Source organism: Acomys russatus, chromosome 20, assembly GCF_903995435.1.
Source record: "Acomys russatus chromosome 20, mAcoRus1.1, whole genome shotgun sequence".
Taxonomy (NCBI): Eukaryota; Metazoa; Chordata; class Mammalia; order Rodentia; family Muridae; genus Acomys; species Acomys russatus.
The window spans coordinates 14,262,867-14,282,453 of NC_067156.1; the positions used below are offsets into that span (position 1 = coordinate 14,262,867).

At 46.4% G+C, this 19,587-nt stretch overlaps 1 protein-coding gene across 3 annotated transcripts in view; it reads left to right on the forward strand.

Moving 5' to 3' along the window:
* The window catches only part of Fhod3 (formin homology 2 domain containing 3), a 415,945-nt gene that overhangs the window by 362,700 nt on the left and 33,658 nt on the right, over nt 1–19,587 (forward strand). For all 3 annotated transcript variants that reach the window (XM_051163630.1, XM_051163629.1, XM_051163631.1), the window contains 2 exons: nt 7,292–7,570; nt 12,248–13,125. In XM_051163630.1, the coding sequence (XP_051019587.1) occupies nt 7,292–7,570; nt 12,248–13,125 (1,157 nt within the window). The remainder of the gene's footprint in view (nt 1–7,291; nt 7,571–12,247; nt 13,126–19,587) is intronic.

A 19,587-nucleotide genomic window follows, 5' to 3' on the forward strand; every position in this document is an offset into this window, starting at 1 on the left:
CAGCATGTCCCATGTTCTCACCTTGTCAACAAGGTCTCGCAGGAAGACAGCGGTCTAGACTCAGGACAGAAGTTTAGTGAAAGGCTGCTTGCAGAGGTGTGGGGAGGTCAAGGGACCATTGGAGGTAGTCAAGCACCCTAAGGAAGCAGCAAAGGAAAGGAGGAAATGATTTTGTTGCTAGCTTGAAGCACTGTGGAGTGTGAACAGCACTCAGTAAGAGCTATAAGCAAGGGAAGAAACAGCAGGACTGGCAGGTTCCTGGAGCTATGCCAGCCTCAGCCAGGTAGTGAGACACTGATATAATATTCAAATCTCTCCCTGTTTGCTGGCCTTCAAAGTGAGGTTGGGGTGGAATGGAGGGGGTGAGGGGCAGCCTGGCAAAGGTGAGCACTCCTCTATTCAGCTCACTGTGTAGTTTTTGGCATGTTGATTACCCCCTCTAAAAATGCTTTCTCACTCCTAACATAGGGACACTGGTCTTTGTAGTGTGCATGGGGAAACTTAGGGTGACATTAATATACTTCTTAGCCTAACCTGTGGGTTGGAAAGATGCTTAGTACATAGTAAACTTTCATCTTTATTTCACTCAAGGCCAAGTGGGGCCCAACACACAGCAGAGGTACTGGAGACCGAGTGAGGAGGCGGCATTGAGCTTTGGGGAGACTCTCTGCTCAGCTGCCTTTGGAACGCAGGAGAAGCTAGTGGCCATGCTCAGGCCTTTCCTTCCCTTTTTTTTCTTCTCCAGTTCTGTGATGTAGGTGATGTCATAGCCTTTTGTATCCACAGGATCAGGAGCAAGGTGCCTCCTTCTCTCTCTGGTTTCTCGTGTCCATGGGGTCCTCTCTTGGCTAGCCAACCTTTCTTACTCCTGTACCACTTGTTCCTGTGGTGCGAAGAGACCCTTTGAAGGTCAAGCGATATGGGTCAGTGGATAGAGAAGCTTGCTGAACAAACCTGATGGCCCGGGTTTGATCCCTGGGACCCACGTGTAAAGGCGGAAGGAGAAAACTGGCTCCACAAAGCTGTTCCCTGACCTCCACACACTCTGTGACATGCATGCACATGCACACAGAAAGACACTAATAGTAAACATAACTAAAAAGAGATCTGGCGAGTGATGCCCAGCGGCCTTGTGGTACCACGGGCCTCTCCTCCATCCCAGTTCCCTGTTATTTCTTCCGCTTTGCATAAAAGATACATTATTTGATCCTTTCAGTTGAAGGATTTTCCCCTCGTCCTTTATATCCTTCCTCCCAACCTTGAGATCTGTTTTCAACCCTCGGAATCAGGTCAGCCTGTTTCTGGCCAAACACATTTTTCTAGTCTTTCCTAAGTGTGTCCTGGCGATGCTGAGCTGTGTCCGTCTGCTCCCTCGGGCTGCAGTCCAGCAAGACATACTCAGTTATGGGCTCCTTGAATGTCATCTTCCCCTCCCTGCCCTACTCTCCGTTCACTCTTGCCTAATGGCCCCTGCTGGGGAGAGTGAGGCTTCTTAGCACTCCTTGAAGTCCCCTCCCCCTACACAGCTCTTGAGAATACAGGTAGAGCGGCACATCCTCCTTCCAGCCAGCATGTGATGGCAAGTGCATAGCGCCCTGGAGCCCCTGCCCTGGATACCTGCTTTATTATGGGTGGTGCCAGGGTCAGAGTGGGATCCTGATGAATATATGCTAAAGTGGCAATACCCTGCCTCTTTGGCCTGGCCACTTTGGTGTGATGTCCCCGTCATGTTCTGGCTTTGTATGCATATGTTCCTGTGCGTATGTGTGTGTGCGCGTGTGTGTATGTGTGTGTGTGGGTGTTGAGTTTCTTCCTCAGTTTCACCCCTTATTTTTTAAAGACAGAACCTCTCATGCAACCTGGGGCTTCCTGAGTCAGCTAAGCTGACTAGCCATATAGTTGTAGACACCTGCCTTTCTCTTCCCTTCCCAGCGCTGGCATACAGATGTGCAGTGCTATGTTTGGCTTTTTATGTGGGTGCTGAGCTCAGATCCTCATGTTGTGCAGCAAGCACTCTACTGTCTGAGCCAGCCCCCATAGGCATTCCCTCTCTCAACAGGGTCTTCTGTAGCTCAGGCTAGCCTCTGACTCACTACAGAGCTCAGAATTACTTCCTATGTTTTATCCCCCTGCCTCTACCTCTCAGTTGCTAGGATTATTGGTATACATTATGACTTCCAGTTTTAATGTGGCACTAAGGATGGAGGCCAGGGATTAGTACAGTAGCCATTTCTTATCATTCTGGGTACTTTCCAGCCACCAGAGAAGACCCCTTGAGTGGACCGCATAGTGCCCTTAAGGCAGGAACTGAGGGTGAATAGTGTGTACCTTCCTCTTGCCTGGCTGGTGCCCTGCCATGCATTTATCCCTGGGTGTTGTAACCTAGCACGGGAGCCTGCTTCAGAGCCCAGGGGCTGTCCCCAGACAAAGATGTCAGCTGATAGCAGCAGAAGGAAGCAAAAAGTACTGAGGACAGGCGTGCCATGCACTGTCCCTCAAAAGCAAAACCAAGGCGTTTGCTCATTAGAAAGACTAGGTTGAGCCTTTGGAGGAGGCCTTTTGGGTGTGGAAGGATCTCGGTGTCTTTTTTATATGATGATACAGTCTTTGGTAGAGAAAGACACAGACCTCTGTGAGCTTTACCAGGCTGGCGAAAGTGGAACGTGAGCAATGGTGGCCCCATGATGGGGCTGACAGAAAGCATATGTGCACATGCACACTGACTTCAGAATAGCCACATCAAAATGAAAATGTGTTTGCGACAGCCTCGCATGTGGCACGCACTTGGGCATTCATGGCGAGCATGTGGGAGACCTGGACCAGGGTGTCTTCCGGTGGCTCTATCCCTCACAGGATGAGCCAGGCCCTGGAGACTCAGCAAAGGAGAGGAAATACGCATGGCTGCCGGCTGCTTGCCTGCCCTTGGCATGGACCACCTGTGCTGATTCATCCCATTTAACCCACAGGACTCAGCAATTGAGCCTCTGGTTGGCCAAAAGCTGTCTGGATAGACATGTTAATAGATGTGCTAGCTCTGGCTAGGCCACACATTCTTGGGGAAAAAATACAAAATAATGCTAATCTAATAGGCCAGAACCTAACTGAATGGAGCCTGGGCCATTAATATGTGATTCCAAATACTGGTGGTGGGTGGCTGTTTCTTCTCATGCCCTGTATGGGAGTAGTCATCTTCAAAGTCACCTCTTTCTTAGAACACATGCCTCAGTGTCCACAGGGTCTGACTGTGGTAGGTGAGGCTGTCCTGATTAATTTATGAGCATATTAAGTGCTGGTCATATACATCCAAGTGAAGCAAAACAAGAAAAGAATTAAGAATCAAGGCAGTAGGATGGTTCTGTGGCTAAGAGCTGTGGCTGCTCTTCCACAGGTCTTGAGTTCAGTTTCCAGCAACCACATGGTGGCTCGCCACCATCTATAATGGGACCTGATGCCCTCCTCTGCCATGCAGGTGTACATGCAGACAAAGCACTCATACACATAAAATATATAAGTAAATAATTATAAAAAAAAAAAAAAGAATCAAGGCAGCAAACAGGAATGGAGGCCCATTCCTGTGAGCACGCAATAAGCCCACAGCGAGGCCCAGCCTCCTCATCCCTCTGCCATCAGAAGCTTACCACACAGTACAGACAGAGGGTATAAAGCCCCTTCTTGAAGGGTCAAGGTTGTGTATGGACAGGCACCTGCAAGAGGTCACTGGGAAAGATGGCAGGCAAACCTGGAGGGGGCAGCAGGATCATGGTAGACCCTCCTCTAACTAGCTTAACCTTGGCTATCCTGGACTCACTTTGTAGACCAAGACAGCCTCAAACTTACAGCGGCCCGCCTGCCTCTGCTGGGATTAAGGGCATGTGCCACCATGCCCAGCTCTACGTCTTTGCTTTTTTCATCTGAGAGGCCCCATGTGGCCCCAAAACCAGTATTGCCTTGCAAAGTTCTTTTCACTCCCGGTCAAGCTATAGGAGGCATCTATGATGACCTAGAGACATTACAGCAAATTCCACAGTGCTCTTTTTCCTCTTTCTTATTTTCAATTGGAACATGTTTTACCAACACCTCTATACACACACATTCTTTTGGGGTTACTCTGCCTATGAAGGAACTCTTGCCCTGCAGATAGATAGGGAAAACATCCTCTATCCCAGAGGCTTTGGGACATAGAGGAGGCATGCAACTCTGATGTCTGCAGGAAACAAAGGTTTTCATTAACTCCTGGGGTGAAGACAGTGTTTTTACCTCCCTGCTACTACTAACACCAGTAGTTAACAGGCATTTCTCTAGCCCAACAGTGATGTCAGTGGTGGCATCAGCACTGATGCCCAATCAGTTGCACTGTGACACCAATTACATCTGCACAAGGCCAGATAGAAGAGGTCCTAAAGTTCTGTATGGCAAGGCACATGAGCTCTACTGTCCCATGGACACAGCACAATGTGAGCTGTTTAGCTGTGTGATGATACTAGCAGCACAGTGCACTGGGAAGGCGGTACCCCGGGAAGGTGGGGCATGGGGGAGCAGTAGCAGGTCCGGAAGAGATCTATAAGTCCCTGTGCCAAAAGGACATTGAAGCAAAAATCTCTTGGTGTTGAGCATGTGCTGAGCAGGGAGAAGTGTGTGCTGGGGTACATGCTATGTGGAAGAAGTCAAAGATGTTCTGTGAGGCTTAGCCTGGGGTGCAGAGGGAATTGGCCAGTCATCTTGCATGAGGACTACTGGCCTTGTATATGTAGAAGAGCATGCAGGACTCTACCCTAGGGGCAGAAGTGGCTTCCTCAGGTAGAGAGCATACATGTTTTGTTGCTGGCTATAAGAGCTCCCTGTGAATGCCTATGTCCGGCCAACTGCTCTTCCTGTGGGAACAGCTAGTCTTGCCCATCAGCTAAGGGCAAATCTCTAAGCAGGATGGAACAATCGAGAAGCACCCTTCAGATGATGAGACTGGCTAGGAAGAAGCAAATGCCAGTCAAGGCGCCTCTGCAGGGGAGGACTGCAAAGAAGAAGCCAAAACTAACTCCTTGGGACACATAAGGGACCGAGGCCCTGGGCACTGAGACAGTTTCCATCAGAGATATTAGCTGGAGGAAGAGTGAGGTGGAGTTTGAGGGGAAGAGGGGCTGTCAGCACTCTCTGAGCCATACTTACTGGGCGTTTTGCATAAAGCATAGGCTGAGAGTCTCCTAGGCCCTCTACAGGAGGTGCTAGTACCAAGGTTAAATGCTCACAGTCCCAGTCAGGTGCTGCTCTGAGGTGCAGGAAAAGCTCCATCTACCTCTGCCCTGTGCCTGGTTTTGCTGAGTGAAGTTCTCAGCTGTGAACTTTGGACAAATAACAAAATGACGAAGATGACTACAAGAACCTCCAGCCAAACGCCATCTGGATAGGCCAGATGAGTCTGGGTCACTCCTGACAGCAACTGTCCTGGGCTAAATGAGACTACAGTGCTAGAATTCTGCCAAGGCCTAGGTGCTTGTGTGTGTGTGTGTGTGTGTGTGTGTGTGTGTGTGTGTGTGTGTGTGTGTGTGTGTGTGTGTGCTCGCGCACATGCGCGCGCATACAAAACTACTCAAGTTAATGCAGACATTTAGGCAGGATCTGGAAGAGACCCATCCAGGCTCTCTCTCTCTCTCTCTCTCTCTCTCTCTCTCTCTCTCTCTCTCTCTCTCTCTCTCTCTCTCTCTCTTTCTTTCATACTGCTACCTTCAGGGGTGGGGGAAGAGCTGGCCACAGGTATACAGGGCTGGCCTCTCAGCCTGTTGGTGACCCAAGCTCTGCCTTTCCCACAAGGACGAAAACAGCTCTCACCGGACAAAGGCCCAACCATCATCAATTTCTTAGCAAGAAGTCATTCTGTTAGGAGTCACTGGGGACAGCAACCCATCCCTGTCTCCTGTGTTGTTCTGAGAATGGAGCATAGAGGTTGGTAGTGAGAGGAAGGATAGAAAGGGCAGAGGTCCTCACTGGTTTACAAGCAAGCCTCTGCCCTGAGTGGTTCTTTTATTTAAGTTTTTGATTTTGGTTTTGTTTTACAGAGTCTCACTGTGGTGTGGCCCTGCTCATCACAGATACTCAGTGGTCCCCTTGCCTTCACTTCTGAAGTGCTAGAATTACAGGCATAAGCCATGCTACCCAGTGCTTTTTACATTTTAAACTTCGTGTGTGTGAATATTTAGCCTGCATGTATATATGTGTGCCACGCCTGCCTCCTGGGTCTCCTGAAACTGGGCTTACAAATGGTGTGAGCCACCGTGTGGGCACAGGGAAGTGAATCAGGGATAAGTGCTCCTACCCATCAAGCCATCTTTCTGGCCCAATTCTTTAGCCATATTTTTCATGAAGCAAAGTTGGAATTTATTAAGAAAGGGGTTATAGACTTAAGCACAGGCCTGAAGGGAGAAGAAAGAGAGACACTTATAAGAAGGACTACTGTGTACACAAGAGTGTAGGCACAGGCTTCTCAACAGTGAGACACCAAGTGATGCCCTGAAAGGCTAACTTCACACATGGGCAAGCAGTATCCGAGAGTCTGACCCCAGCGGAGTCGGCCTCCCTGGGCTAGCCTCCGATGTCAGAAAACCCGGGGTTCTAGCTGGATGGTCATCTTGATTTACTGTGGGTTTTGCTGGTGTTTTGTTTACTTTTGTTTTGTTTTTACAAAAGACCTCAACTTCATTCTATGTTGCTGCGTAAGAAATGACTAAACACATTCCTACTGAGAATACTATCTTGTTATTGTCTTTCAGTACCTAGCATGGCTCAGATGGGCTCCTGTGGCCCCTGGGGTCCTGATCAGGAGACCGGGGAACTCTTGCCCTTCAGGCTCACTCAGTGTCTCTCTGCACTTGTAGATCAGATCCCTGTTCATTACTGGCTGCCAGCCAGGGTGCACTGCAAGCTTCCAGAGACTTCCTATATTCCTGCTGCACGGCCCTTTCCATCTGGAATGCTAGCAGTACATGTGGGACCCTCAGGTGTCTAAGCTCCCTGATATGTTTCTTCTGTGTTGCTGTTTGGACGTCTCCAATTCCAGAGGCTCGCCTCACTGCCGTGGCATGCTTGGCTCATCTCTGCATTTTAAAGTTCACTGAGTGGTCTTACATGTCGCCTGCACAGTCTTTGTTCATAGCAGCAGAGCGTTAGTTCAATACCCACAAAACAGGACTTTTGGGGCTACTTTTAGACTTTGCCCAGAGAATCAAACCTGATTCTTGTGTGACCCCTGTACCCAAAGAAATGCGTTATCAATGTAATTATCTCCTCTTGTCTTCATCAGTTAGCAGTAAGGACCACGAGGCTGAACTGGAGGCGGAAGCTGGGCAGGGTGCTGATGAAGCCAGCCAGGACATAGCCTCTGCCCACAGGGGAGCAGAGCACCAAGAGGAGCCGGTCCCAGCCCTAGAGCCCGAAGAAAGAGCCTCACTGAGTGAAAAAGAGAGGCAAAACGAGGAGGTGAACGAGAGGGACAGCTGCTCAGCCTCCAGCATCTCCTCCTCCAGCAGCACCTTGGAGAGGGAAGAGAAGGAGGACAGACTGTCAGAGGACAGGCCGACTGGTAAGTGAATCCCCGTCTCCACACGCAGAGCCCTGCCCATAGGCTGCCCTCCATGGTGACCTGTGGGAAGGGCTCGCTCCCTCGGCTGTGTCATCTGTCCCCGCACTGACAGCCAGCGAGCAGTTTCCCATTAGAGCACGCATGTGTGGGCTCTGTGTCCTCCTCCCAATGCTGTGGCATCTCTTGCTTCCATAGGTGGTGAAGAGGGTCCAATGATAGGAAAGAGCTGTGGGAAAGAAACCACTAGTTTCCCCTTTTTGTTTACTTTTTCAATGTTAATAATACCAAATTTGGCCCTTTCCAATTTCTGATTGAAGTTTCGAGACGTGTGGTGTTGTCATCTATTCCCCTAGAAGACTTGTTTGAAGGAAATATATAAAACCATGGCCAGAGTAGATATATAAAACTAACTGAATTCATAACTATAAAATAGCATGTTCACAGTGCATAGAGCTGAATTTGACATCCTGGACCAGTGCATACAGATGTTAGGTGGTTTTGCACATTGTACTTAGACCCATTCTTTTTTTTATTTAAAGACAGGGTTTCTCTGTGTAGCCTTAGCTGTCCTAGACTCGCTTTGTAGACCAGGCTGGCCTCAAACTCACAGATATCCATGTGCCTCTGCCTCCCTGAATGCTGGGATTACAGGCATGCACCAGAGTGCTGGGCTCCTAAGGCCACTCTTAAATGTAGCCTATGTTTTTCTCATCTGTAACTCCTTGTCTCTTTAGGATTACCCCTGGGGTCCATTTGGTTCACTTATGACTAGGAACTTTATAGTTAGGGACCAAGCAGAATACTAGGTTGTATATCTGACCCCTAAGGACCTGTCTGCGGCTTTAGGGACTTGCCTTACAGGGTTATCCATACCACTTGTGACAGCACTAGGCTTGCTTCTCCCCTCCATGGCTTGTAAGCCATCAAGCTGGTAAAATACAGCATTCCTTATCAGTAGGAAGCTTGGACTTTGCTCCAGCCTTTATCAAGCCACATAGCAGAGCAGACACTCAAGTCCCAAGGCTCCCTTGCCATTCTGTGCCATGAGCCTGGCACTGTTTAGTTTTGTTTGTTACAAGATTGAGAATATAGTCTCTGAAGCCCAGAATCATTAGCGAATGAATAAATGGATGACACTATGCCCTCTCCCAACAGGTCTGTCAATGGCTTAGTCTGAAATAGTTATGGCTTGTGTTTTTCCCAGTTAGAATGTGCTACTGAATTTGATTTTGCATATTAGTTATCACTATGATATAACAAGAAAGGAATCAAAGACTATTTATATCTTAGAAATTATTGTAATAAAAAATCTTCTGGCTTTTTGAATACATATATACTAAGAATTACTGTTTAGTTTCCTCAAAGTAACATTATAGTTACTTCCAAATTCTAGATGTACTACTCAAATTTACCAGAATTATGAATACAATGCCAGGGTAAGTTCTTGGTAATTTTGGTCCTAACTGATTTCCATGCACTATGAATAGTGTTATGAGTGTTGCTCAGCATATCAGCAAGTTGGATTAGGAAAACTAAAACAGGGAACAGAACTTTCTTGGGCCTGAGTGTACAACATTCTTCCAAAAAAGGACAACTTTGCAAAATGGAGCCTTCAAGCTCCCAGGAACCTACTATTAAATTTCCTCCAAGAGCAAGTGGAATCCAAGGTTACAGAGGCAGAAACTGGAGCCGCTGCAGAATTTTCCGTTTCACTCTAGGGCTGTGAAGAGGGTTCGCTCGTTTGTGGGAACTTACTGCCTCCCAGAAGCCCACACTGTTCACAGTCTCTAACAGCCCAGTCGAGGTCACTCTGCTGGAACAGCTTTTGCTGTTCCTCAGGAAGTCACAAAGACAAAAGTGGAGACAACTAAAAATGCTCCAAATTGTCTTTCTGTCACTCTTGTGTATGTTATGAAGAAGTGAATTCATAGCAATACAGCGGGATCCAGCTTACTCCAAGTGCCTCTGTTTTTGTTTTCTGTGTTCAGCTCTGAACATGTTATTTGTCATATTTTGCTATATGGCACTTGAAGGTCAGCTGGATGAGAGCTGGGGATGTCTGACTTGCTTGCTGTGAACCCACACTTCCTAGCTGTGTGCCTAGAACACAGTCTGCCCAGAGGTTGCTGGGAATAAGCTTGAAGGTTAAAACAAAGGTTGCCATGCCATTTGGCACAATATTATCTGTAGTGGCAATACTCTTTAAAAAGCACAGATGGTGAATGACGTGAGGTTTCTGCACTTCACTTATACTGTTCAATCAGTACCAATACACTGGGATAATTTGAGGGTGATTATTGTAATATCCAGAGCCCAAAAAATGTGAAAAGTCATGTACTTTAAAACACTATTTAAAAGTCAGGGCAGATTAAAATAATAATGAGGATGATGATGTTCATGCAGCCCACTGGAGGCCAAGAGAAGAGAAACAAAAACAATTAAAAGAAAAATAAAACAACACATTTAAGCCCCAAGATTTCAACTATTAGTAAGATTTCAACTATTAGTTTACATTAAAAGACAAATTAGCAGTGTATTTTTAAAAACACATTAATTGTAGGCTTCCTGTACAAAACTCTTTTGCAATTTTTTCATACAATGTATTCAGATCATGCTTTTCCCTCCCTCAGCTTGTCTCAGATTTCCCCACACCCTCACTCACCCAACTCCATGCCTTTTCTCTTTAGGAAAAAAAGGCAAAGAAAAAGGCACCACCAAGGCCCCCCACCAAAAAAAACAAAAACAAAAACAAAAGCAAAAACCAAAAATCCAAACAACAAAACACAAGAAACAGACACACACAAACAACCTCACAAAAACACAAAATCAGAAGTCATAATATACAAGCAAAAGATCAACAAGACAAAAATACCCAAACTTAGAAATATGAGACAAAATGTCTACAAAAATGTCATTGAGTAACTCTTTCCATGCACACTGACAGAAAAAAATGAAAAGTTAAGAAGCTATATGCAAATAATAGAACGTGTAAATGGCTTGTATTAATATCAAATAAAGTAGACTACAGTGCAAACAAAGTTACCAAGGACAAGAGAGACACTAAACAATGTACATAAGAATTAAATGAGTAAAGAAATAGGCAAGAAGACCAAAAATAACCACCCTGTTCTTTACCCTGTTGTCAAATAAGAAAAGCCAGAATTTCCCAAGCAATGGAGAAAAAATGTGACTATCTCTTGGGAAAGACCCACTTATCTGCTATCTGATCAGACTCCTTGTTTATAAGGAGAGCAGTGTTGGCGTGAGCTGGGATGGAGCAAGAGTGGGACATGGGGAAAGTGACTAGGCTCTGGCTATGGCATGACGGTTTATCAGTAGGATGCTTTGCTGTACTGCATATGAAGGATCACACAGCAGGTGCCAAGGCTGGGAACTGGCAATAGGGTGGAGGAATCTGCCATTGGGGAGAGAGCGAACCACCCCAGAAGCTTGGGAAGGGTGGGGCTGCAGACTCATGTACAAATGGTCTTTAAAGCTCTGAGACTAGAGTAAGTGGTGACTGAAAGACTGAGTGAGAGGTGAGGTTTGAGGACTGTTAAAGGTGAGGAAGAAGCTAAGAAGGATGGACGGGGCAGACAGAAAGAAGGACACAAACCAGGTAAGTGTTAAGTCTGGAGTGGAAGGCTGGGACACTGACACCCACCGGCCTCCTGGGAAGGAGCACTTGCAAAGCTGTGTTCCTACGGGTCTTAGAGAAATGAAGGGGAGAAATTGGAGCAGTGAGTGAAACAGCTTTTAGAAGCAATACTGTCTTCAAGGAAAGCATCAAAAGTTGGGAGTGAGAAAAAAAAAAGTTGGGAGTGAGGTGGAAATGTAAGAGCACTCAAGAGAGGCTTTAAGATGGGAGAAAGAACACAAGTATTTCAGTCATAAAGGAAAGCCCTAGGGGAGAGGAGGGGCAGAGAAGTCTTAGTAGGAGGGGTAGAAAGACACTGGTGAGACAAGCATGAGAGAAACAGGCCAGAGAATCACCCAGTGGTTTCCTAATGCACACATAGAGTGGGTAGTCCTAGTAAGGAACAGCCGTGAATAGTCACAGGAGAAAGGCTGAGTTCTCGTGCAGGTAGGAGGTTGGAGGTTGGATGGCAGACCTCTTCGGACCTCATTCGTTAAACTGGTAAATTGCAGAAGCAAGACAACTCAGAGGATGAGCTGTGCAGGCAAGTGAGTGGAAAGAGGGACTTGGGGAGTCATTTCTAAGAAGGGAGGGGACGCCTCTAGGTAGCATTAAGCCCCCTGGAGATGAGACCATTAACATGAACTGATGGCATAGCTGCTGTGGTGTCGACTCAGGGGACAGATGTTCCCTCTAGCGCTTGCCCTGGACCAGGGGGACACTTCCCACCTTCCCTAGTCTAGCCAGGACAGATGTCCCTTAACTATATATGGTGGGGTATATTTTGACCGCCTGCCGTGGGTGGAGGAAATGGAAAAAGTTGCACAGTGCAGGTGGGAGCCAGGAGTGCTGTCATTTGGGAGAGTCTCGAGAGCTGGACTGTCATCAGCTGTGATCATCTTCTGCTTTGGTTGCCTTATTCTGGCGTTTTCTTTGGAGTTGCTCCTATGTGTCCACCTGTTTTCATGCATAACTGGTTGTCTTGTGGAATGGACACCCCCATGCAACTTTCTTATCTCTCCGGTCGCATGTCCTTTCAGGTCTGTGGTCCGCCAGCCTTCAGGATGTGGGTGTAAATGGACAGTGTGGTGACATCCTTACCAGCAAAAGGTTCATGTTGGACATGCTGTATGCCCATAACAGAAAGTCCACAGATGATGAGGAGAAAGGCGATGGCGAGCCTGGGAGGTCTGCGCAGGAGGTGGAAGCAGTGGCCAGCCTCGCCACCAGGATATCCACTCTGCAGGCCAACTCTCAGGCCCCAGAGGAGAACATCAAGAAGGTGGACATTAGCTGCTTGGACAACAGGGGCAGTGTGAAGGCGTTTGCCGAGAAATTCAACAGTGGAGAACTGGGGAGGGGCTCCGTCTCCCCAGATGCAGAGTCTCATGACAAGGTCCCGGATACAACCCCTTCACAGCTGAAGACCGAGTCTGATTACATCTGGGACCAGCTCATGGCCAATCCAAGGGAGCTCAGAATCCAAGACATGGACTTCACCGACCTCGGGGAGGAGGATGACATTGATGTTCTGGATGTAGATCTGGGCCACCGGGAAGCCCCAGGGCCACCCCCTCCACCCCCTCCCACCTTCCTGGGCTTGCCACCCCCACCCCCTCCACCCCTGTTGGACAGCGTGCCTCCCCCACCAGTCCCCGGTAATTTATTGGCTTCTCCTGTGTTCAACACTCCTCAGGGCTTAGGGTGGTCCCAGGTACCCAGGGGTCAGCCAGCATTCACCAAGAAAAAGAAGACTATCCGACTGTTCTGGAATGAAGTCCGGCCCTTTGAGTGGCCGAGTAAGAACAATCGCCGATGCAGGGAATTCCTGTGGTCGAAACTGGAGCCCATTAAAGTGGACACTTCCAGACTAGAGCACCTGTTTGAGTCCAAGTCTAAGGAGCTGTCTGTCACCAAGGTAGGCTGGGCCCCGGCATGATTCTCAGTTAGCAGAGGAGAGCTGGAGAGGTTCGTTCTTGATGAAACGTCTTGTCTTGTGTTGCTTTGGCTTTTTGGTAACCAGTTGGTTGGGATTAAAATGTCTAACTTTTCAAATAATATTCCTTGCACCATGCCATTTTGAATTCACAGCAGCACACCATATAACACAGTAAAGAAAAACAAATGGCTAGTCAGGGGGTGATTGTGTAGTCCAGGAGCAATGTCAGTGCTCCCCAAAGGAACCCAGATGAGTGTCCTCATCTGATGTCACAAGTAAGAGACTTGACCTCCAGGTTAGCACTTTGAATTTAGCTGGAGCCACTCAGTGCTTCTCAGAGGCAATAATTCAATCTCTTTGGGTAATCCTCTGAGCTGATATACAAATTTGTATGCCTAGAAACTTATATACACAATTTGGTTGCTTATTTTCTTCACAATATGAGAGCCCACAGGCACCACTATTGCAGTGTTGTTAACACAGATATTATATACAATTATTCATGGGGAACACTAGAAAAGGATTGGACATAACGTCATAATCAGCAAATTCTGACATAGAAATTGCATAACATTGATTTCCCATGAGTAAGTGCTTTAAAAAGGCCTCCTTTTATATCTCAACCTACAGAATGCATGATTCAGGGTAGAGTGAACTTTAAAAAAAAAAAAAGGCTAGAAGCTATCTTCTTTTAGGAATTTGGGATACAAGAACATATTTGTAAAGTCTGCTGTAGATGAGTGTGCCCAACCTTTTGATAGTGCAGTGTGACATCATCTCAAAAGTTCATGCCTGAGAACCATGCAACCAAGTCACAGCAACTATTGCAAAACTCTTTAATGCTTTAGGTAACTTTTTGCTTTTACGTTGGGTCAGATTCATAGCTATTCTGGGCTACAGGTTGGACACCTCCAGTGAAAGAGGCAAATAAGAACTTATGACTGTAAATCTTCTGTCCCGGGTTGGTTCATCTATTCGTCATCATTTGAGCTGAGTATAAAGATGCCTGAGTTGGGTTCCCAGATCTGAGAGTGAGGTACCAATTCTGAAGACAAAACAATGTGTAGCATCCCCAGGACATGTCTGTGCATTTCTAGGAAGGAGGTACCATAAGCTGTTGAGTGATGCTAGAGGCCAGCTTGGGGGAGGATTCTTTTAAATCCATGTAGAGATTCTTAAACTTCTTGCCAGCCTTTGCCAACTGTTGTCTATTTCTTCATGGGCTCAGGGAGGCTATGACTATCAATTGTTTCTTACCCGGGAAATCATTTTAAGTCAGAATTAAAAGTTCTTTACTTTAAAATCTGAATACCTGAGCTTTAGTGTTAGTTGTCACATCTCATCAGTCCTGCTCTTTTGTTAAAATTGGGTCCAGATTTTGTCCTTTCTAGAATGTAATACACAGGAATGAAGTATTGAACACCTAATCTCAGTGCACTCATGTCCTGACTTTTTCAGGCCGCTGTCACATAGTGCTTGGGTGCCCACATGCCCGCTTCCACTTTGTACAGTCAGCCTGGCATTGTGGAGAAGGCCAGCTGAGAGTTAGATGGCAGCCTGCAGGTGCCAAGCTCTTCTCATGACACATCTCATTCCCTACACTGGATCCACTGACTCAGTTGGCTCCTCTCCCCCTGTTCCCTCCACCCCTCGTGTGCTCATTCCGCTGGCTGCGCTGCTACCTTCCTGCAGTTGCTCATACCCTGGAGGTTGCTGGGGGAGGCTGCCTGGGGCCTCAGACCCGAGAATGAAAAGGGTGCCAGGTTGGTAGTGAAGGCATGTTTATTTCTCTTATGGTGAGTTTCCATGAGAAGACATCAAATGAGTGTTACGTCACTTGTCTCTCTCCTTTCCCTACGGCTGACCTGGTTGGTGAGAAGCTATTGGCTCCTGTCCTCTCAGTAGCCCAGGGTTCTATTCTTACCTATTGTAGGTGATCACCTCTCAAAATTCAACAAGGCTTTGCTATTGGCTGAATGTGTGCCTAGGTTTGGTAAAGCAGAGACATAAGAAAATAGTCAGTCAGCCACATTGGTACATTCAGCATCTTAAGACTGTATCAACTGCAGATGGAACCAGTTTTGAAAAAAATGTGTATCTGTGTGGAACATTTACAGAATGTTTCCTTGTCATTATTTCTAAAACAGTACAACTGTGAGTACATGGCATTTGTATTATGTTAGGTAATACTACCAATTCAGGATGATTTAGAGTGCTCTAGAGGATTTCAAGGGTTAGATACAAAATATGTAAAATTCCATTTTATGTGAGGCATTTGAGGATTTTTGTACTCCCTGGTGGTCCTGTAACTAGGGACCCTAGGGACACGGAGGGACAACTAAACCAAAATATTTATTAAATTGCTTCCAGAACGTTTTGCAATGAAACTTTAGCGCACATACCTTGGAGTTTTTTTTGTTTGATTTTTTTTTTTTTAAAAGGAAATGTGAGCAGGAGCTAATTTGCAAAATGTTTCATGGAGTGAGAACACAAATTAATATTAAAGCATTACATTGGAGAGGTGGATCTTTTTGTATATATTACCAATTCTGATACAACCAATTCTGTGTCTGGTTTTGATCACTGACTGTGATTTTCATACAACCCAGCTGTAAACAGCCACTTCCGACCTCTGGCTCACGAGAAACTTTTCATTAAACACAATAGTCTACAACAAAAATGAAATCGACTTCACGAAACAGCATGAAACAAAGGGAACTAGTTTTAGTTTCTATCGGAAACCTCACACCAGCCCAAAGTAATAGGGTACGGCTGGGATTGTCCAGTCACGCCCACCCCAAAGATTCATGTGTGAGAGCTGGTGCCGGGCGGGGGGTGGGGGAGACCACTTACCAAACAGGAGGACAAAAAGATGCCTTCTCATTGTGATTTCTCTTCAAAAATAGCTTGTGAAACACAACCCGCTTTTCTAGCTTGGCAGCAAACGTGTATATGTAGCTTTTTACAGGGTGCTTCTCATTGCGCTGTGTGGAGCCAGAAACCCTGGCTTAAGCCTTTAGTGTTTATTTCTGCTGCTGTCCTGAGGTGTGGTGGTGATGTGTGAGCAAGGGATCTCAGAGAACTGCCTCAGGGCAGAAAGTCCTGGCACAGCGTCAGGACTGGACACGAGGAGCCCTGTAAAATGGCCTTCCCAGTTTCCTGTATTCTGTCAGGGGCTGGAAACCTCTTCATACCAGACCAAGGCAAGTGTGGAGAAAGCGGGAGAGTGGTTAGGAGAGGACCCAGGTTTTTTTGGTTTTGTTTGGGTTTTTTGTTTTGTTTTGTTTTTTGTTTTTTTGGTTTTTTTTGTTTTTTGGTTTTTTTTGACATGATGGTTCCTTGGGTTTTTGGGGGGATCTCCAGATGGATCTGGAGAAATTGGTTTGTTCCATGGATTACCTAGTCTTTCTGTTGCTGCAACAAAACACCACGATCAAGACAAGTTATACAAGAAAGAGTTTTTTGGGGGGCTTTACAGTTCCAGAGAGGGCCAGAGTCCATGATAGAAGAGCAGGAAGCTGAGGGCTCACGTCTTGAACTGCAAGCACAAAGCAGACAACAAACTCGGAGTAGCTAGCTCCCAATAACATGCCTTGCCTAGCAAGACCCCACTGCCTAACCTTACCCAAACAGCTCTACTAAGTATGAGCAAAGTAGTCAAATGCCTGACACACACTCTCTCTCTCTCTCTCTCTCTCTCTCTCTCTCTCTCTCTCTCTCTCTCTCTCTCTCCCTCCCTCCCTCTCTCCCTCCTTCCCTTCCTTCCTCCCTTCCTTTCCCCTTGATTTTTCAAGACAGGGTTTCTCTATGTAGTCTTGGCTGTCCTGGACTTGCTTTGTAGACCAGGCTGGCCTTGAACTCACAGAGATCCACTTTCCTGGGATTAAAGGCACACACCAGCATGACTGGCTGACATTCTCATTTAAACTACCACACTCTGTTTACCCTGAAGTTTCTTAGTATATCAGAAGCTATTAACAGAGATTTGTCAAAGATATACCGAGATGGTGATTAAATTGGCCAGGGTATAAGTCTCAGCCTGGGTGGTTTTGCTTCTTTTATTGTCTTCGTTTGTAGCCCTAGCTGGCCTGGACTTTACTGTATAGACCAGGCTGGCTTCAACCTTGCAGTGGACATTCCTGCTATTGCTTGTTGTATTGGGTTTTCAGGTCTGCACACCTGGCCAGGCCTAGCCTGGGTGATTTTTAAATAGCTCAGATTAGGTAGTAGGTCCAGAGTTTATAAGTCCCTTCTTTAAATTGACATATAAACATAACCTCCCGACAAGACACCGCCTTCCATTGCTAGGAACGCCCTGATCTAGCCTCTTCCCTGGAGAAGAGATAAAGGTGTCTTCACTTCACATTAACATCCTGGGTACAAGGAAGTGTGCCGTGTCCTTTGCAACTCCAGAAAACCCAAACTCTACATCGAAATTAGAAACACAAGTTTCCCGTGCTGCCACCATGATCAGCAACCGAGGAAGTCCTCTGCTTATGATGGTAGGAAAACAGGATATCCAAGGTCCTACCTTCAGCTACCAGAGGTTCAAAAACATAGGGAAATGGGAAAGCACATTCTCCTTAATTGTACAGCAAGCCTGTTATGGAGTGGAAAGAGTTTTTTTTTTTTTTTTTTTCATTCTCACCCCTACCCATTTTGTTAAAGGCAGAGTCTTACTATAAGTTCTACTTGACCTTAAATTCAAAACAATTCCCCTGCCTCAGCTTCCTGGGTTCTGGAGTTAAACTAAAGAGTTTTTTGCCTTTGTGTAGACTTAGATTTTTGTTTGTTTGTTTGTTTTTTCTGGAAAGCTTTGCTGTGCATTTCCTTATGACGCTTATGGAAAGACTAGAAACATTCTAGCCTTCTCATCTTTGCAACATCTGTATCGTTGCAAATTGTAACCTTGTAACTGTCATTTTTTCGAGGGAGAGTTTTGAAAATATCCTGTGGTGTCATTCTTGGCGGGTGAGCAGGGAGTCAGCAGGCATGATTTACCATTTCTAGAATGGCCAGGCTGCACAAGACCCAGACCCAGGGTCTCCGGCATTTGCTGCCAAGTGGCTCATGCAGAGGCCGGTTGCCTTTCATGGAAGGGCTCTCAGACTCAGCGGCATTCTCCAAGACTCGGGAGTTCTCCAAATACATCATATCCTTAGACGGGTTTCTATTTTCAATCACATTTCCTTCTGGGGTGACAAGTTCAGTGTTTTCAATGTTCCCTTCTTAAACATTTTGATCCTCTGTGCCTAATAAAATGACTCTTTAAAAATTCAAGAGGGTAAAGCTGAAGACACAGCTCAGTAGTAAGTACAGTGCTTGCCTGCTGTATTCAAGGCCCTGGGTTCTAGCCCCAGCAAGGAGAAAAAAAAAAATCAAAGAGGTGATCTGTTGTGTCAGTATTTGAGCAAGCTTTAAGTTTAATGGAAACCATGCACTGGTTAAATATGTCTTTCTGACTTTTCTCATAGTGCCTGAACCTTCATCCTTCTGTTTTCCAAAACTGAATGCCTGAGCGGCAAAGTGAGGGCCTTTTCCTTTCCCTAGGATGTTAGCTGAAAACCAGACGTGATGACGCTTGCATGTGACCTCACACCCCCCATAGCTGTTCAGAGTCAGGTTTGAGTCCTTATCCTTAAGTGATGTATCAGTTTGAGCTATTCTCAAATGCAGTTTCTACATCCGTAGACCCGGGAACCTTAGCCATCTACCCCAGATACTTACATAATCTTATGTCTTCTGACATTCAAGCCTCTGGTTCCAGAGAGCCTCCACTTGACTCTAGGGTGGCAGTTAACAGTCAGGGCCCATGCCCTGAGCCTCAACAGTTAGCAGTCCCTGCTCAAGCGGCTCCCTCTGTTGCTTTGCAGAAGTCCTGTAAGTCTTTTGTACTTGTGTGCACTGTCTGTAGAAGCCTCATCCTAAATACATTCAGCTCTGTCTTCCTGTACACTGGACCCTTACCCCTCTGGGACAACTTGAACGAAAGGTGCTGACCTGCCCTCCTGTCTTCCTTCCTGCCCCTTCTCTCTATGAGGTCTCTGTTCCCCTGTGCATACAGGGTAACCTTTGATTCTCTTCCATCCATCTTGGCTGTTTGGACTTCTTGCCCTTTCGCTACAGTGTTCTTGGTCAAGTGCAAAACAAATAAACAAAAAGCCCTACATGGCATCTAGGCCTAAGGTATGTCTCCAGAGACCATCTTGGGATAGGGCATGGTAAAAGAACCTATCTAGGTTCTCAAAGGAGGAACTAAGACAGCCTGGGGACTTTGTGAGGGTCCTCCCTCCTTATATAAACAAATCCCCTTCTCCCTGGAACCCTTTGGACATGCCTGGGGAAGTAGCATATTCTAACACAAGCCCTGCAGCTATTTCCCTCACAGGGCTGCCTGCCTACTATGCAAAGGCAGATGCATTGTAGAGATACCCCTGTTTC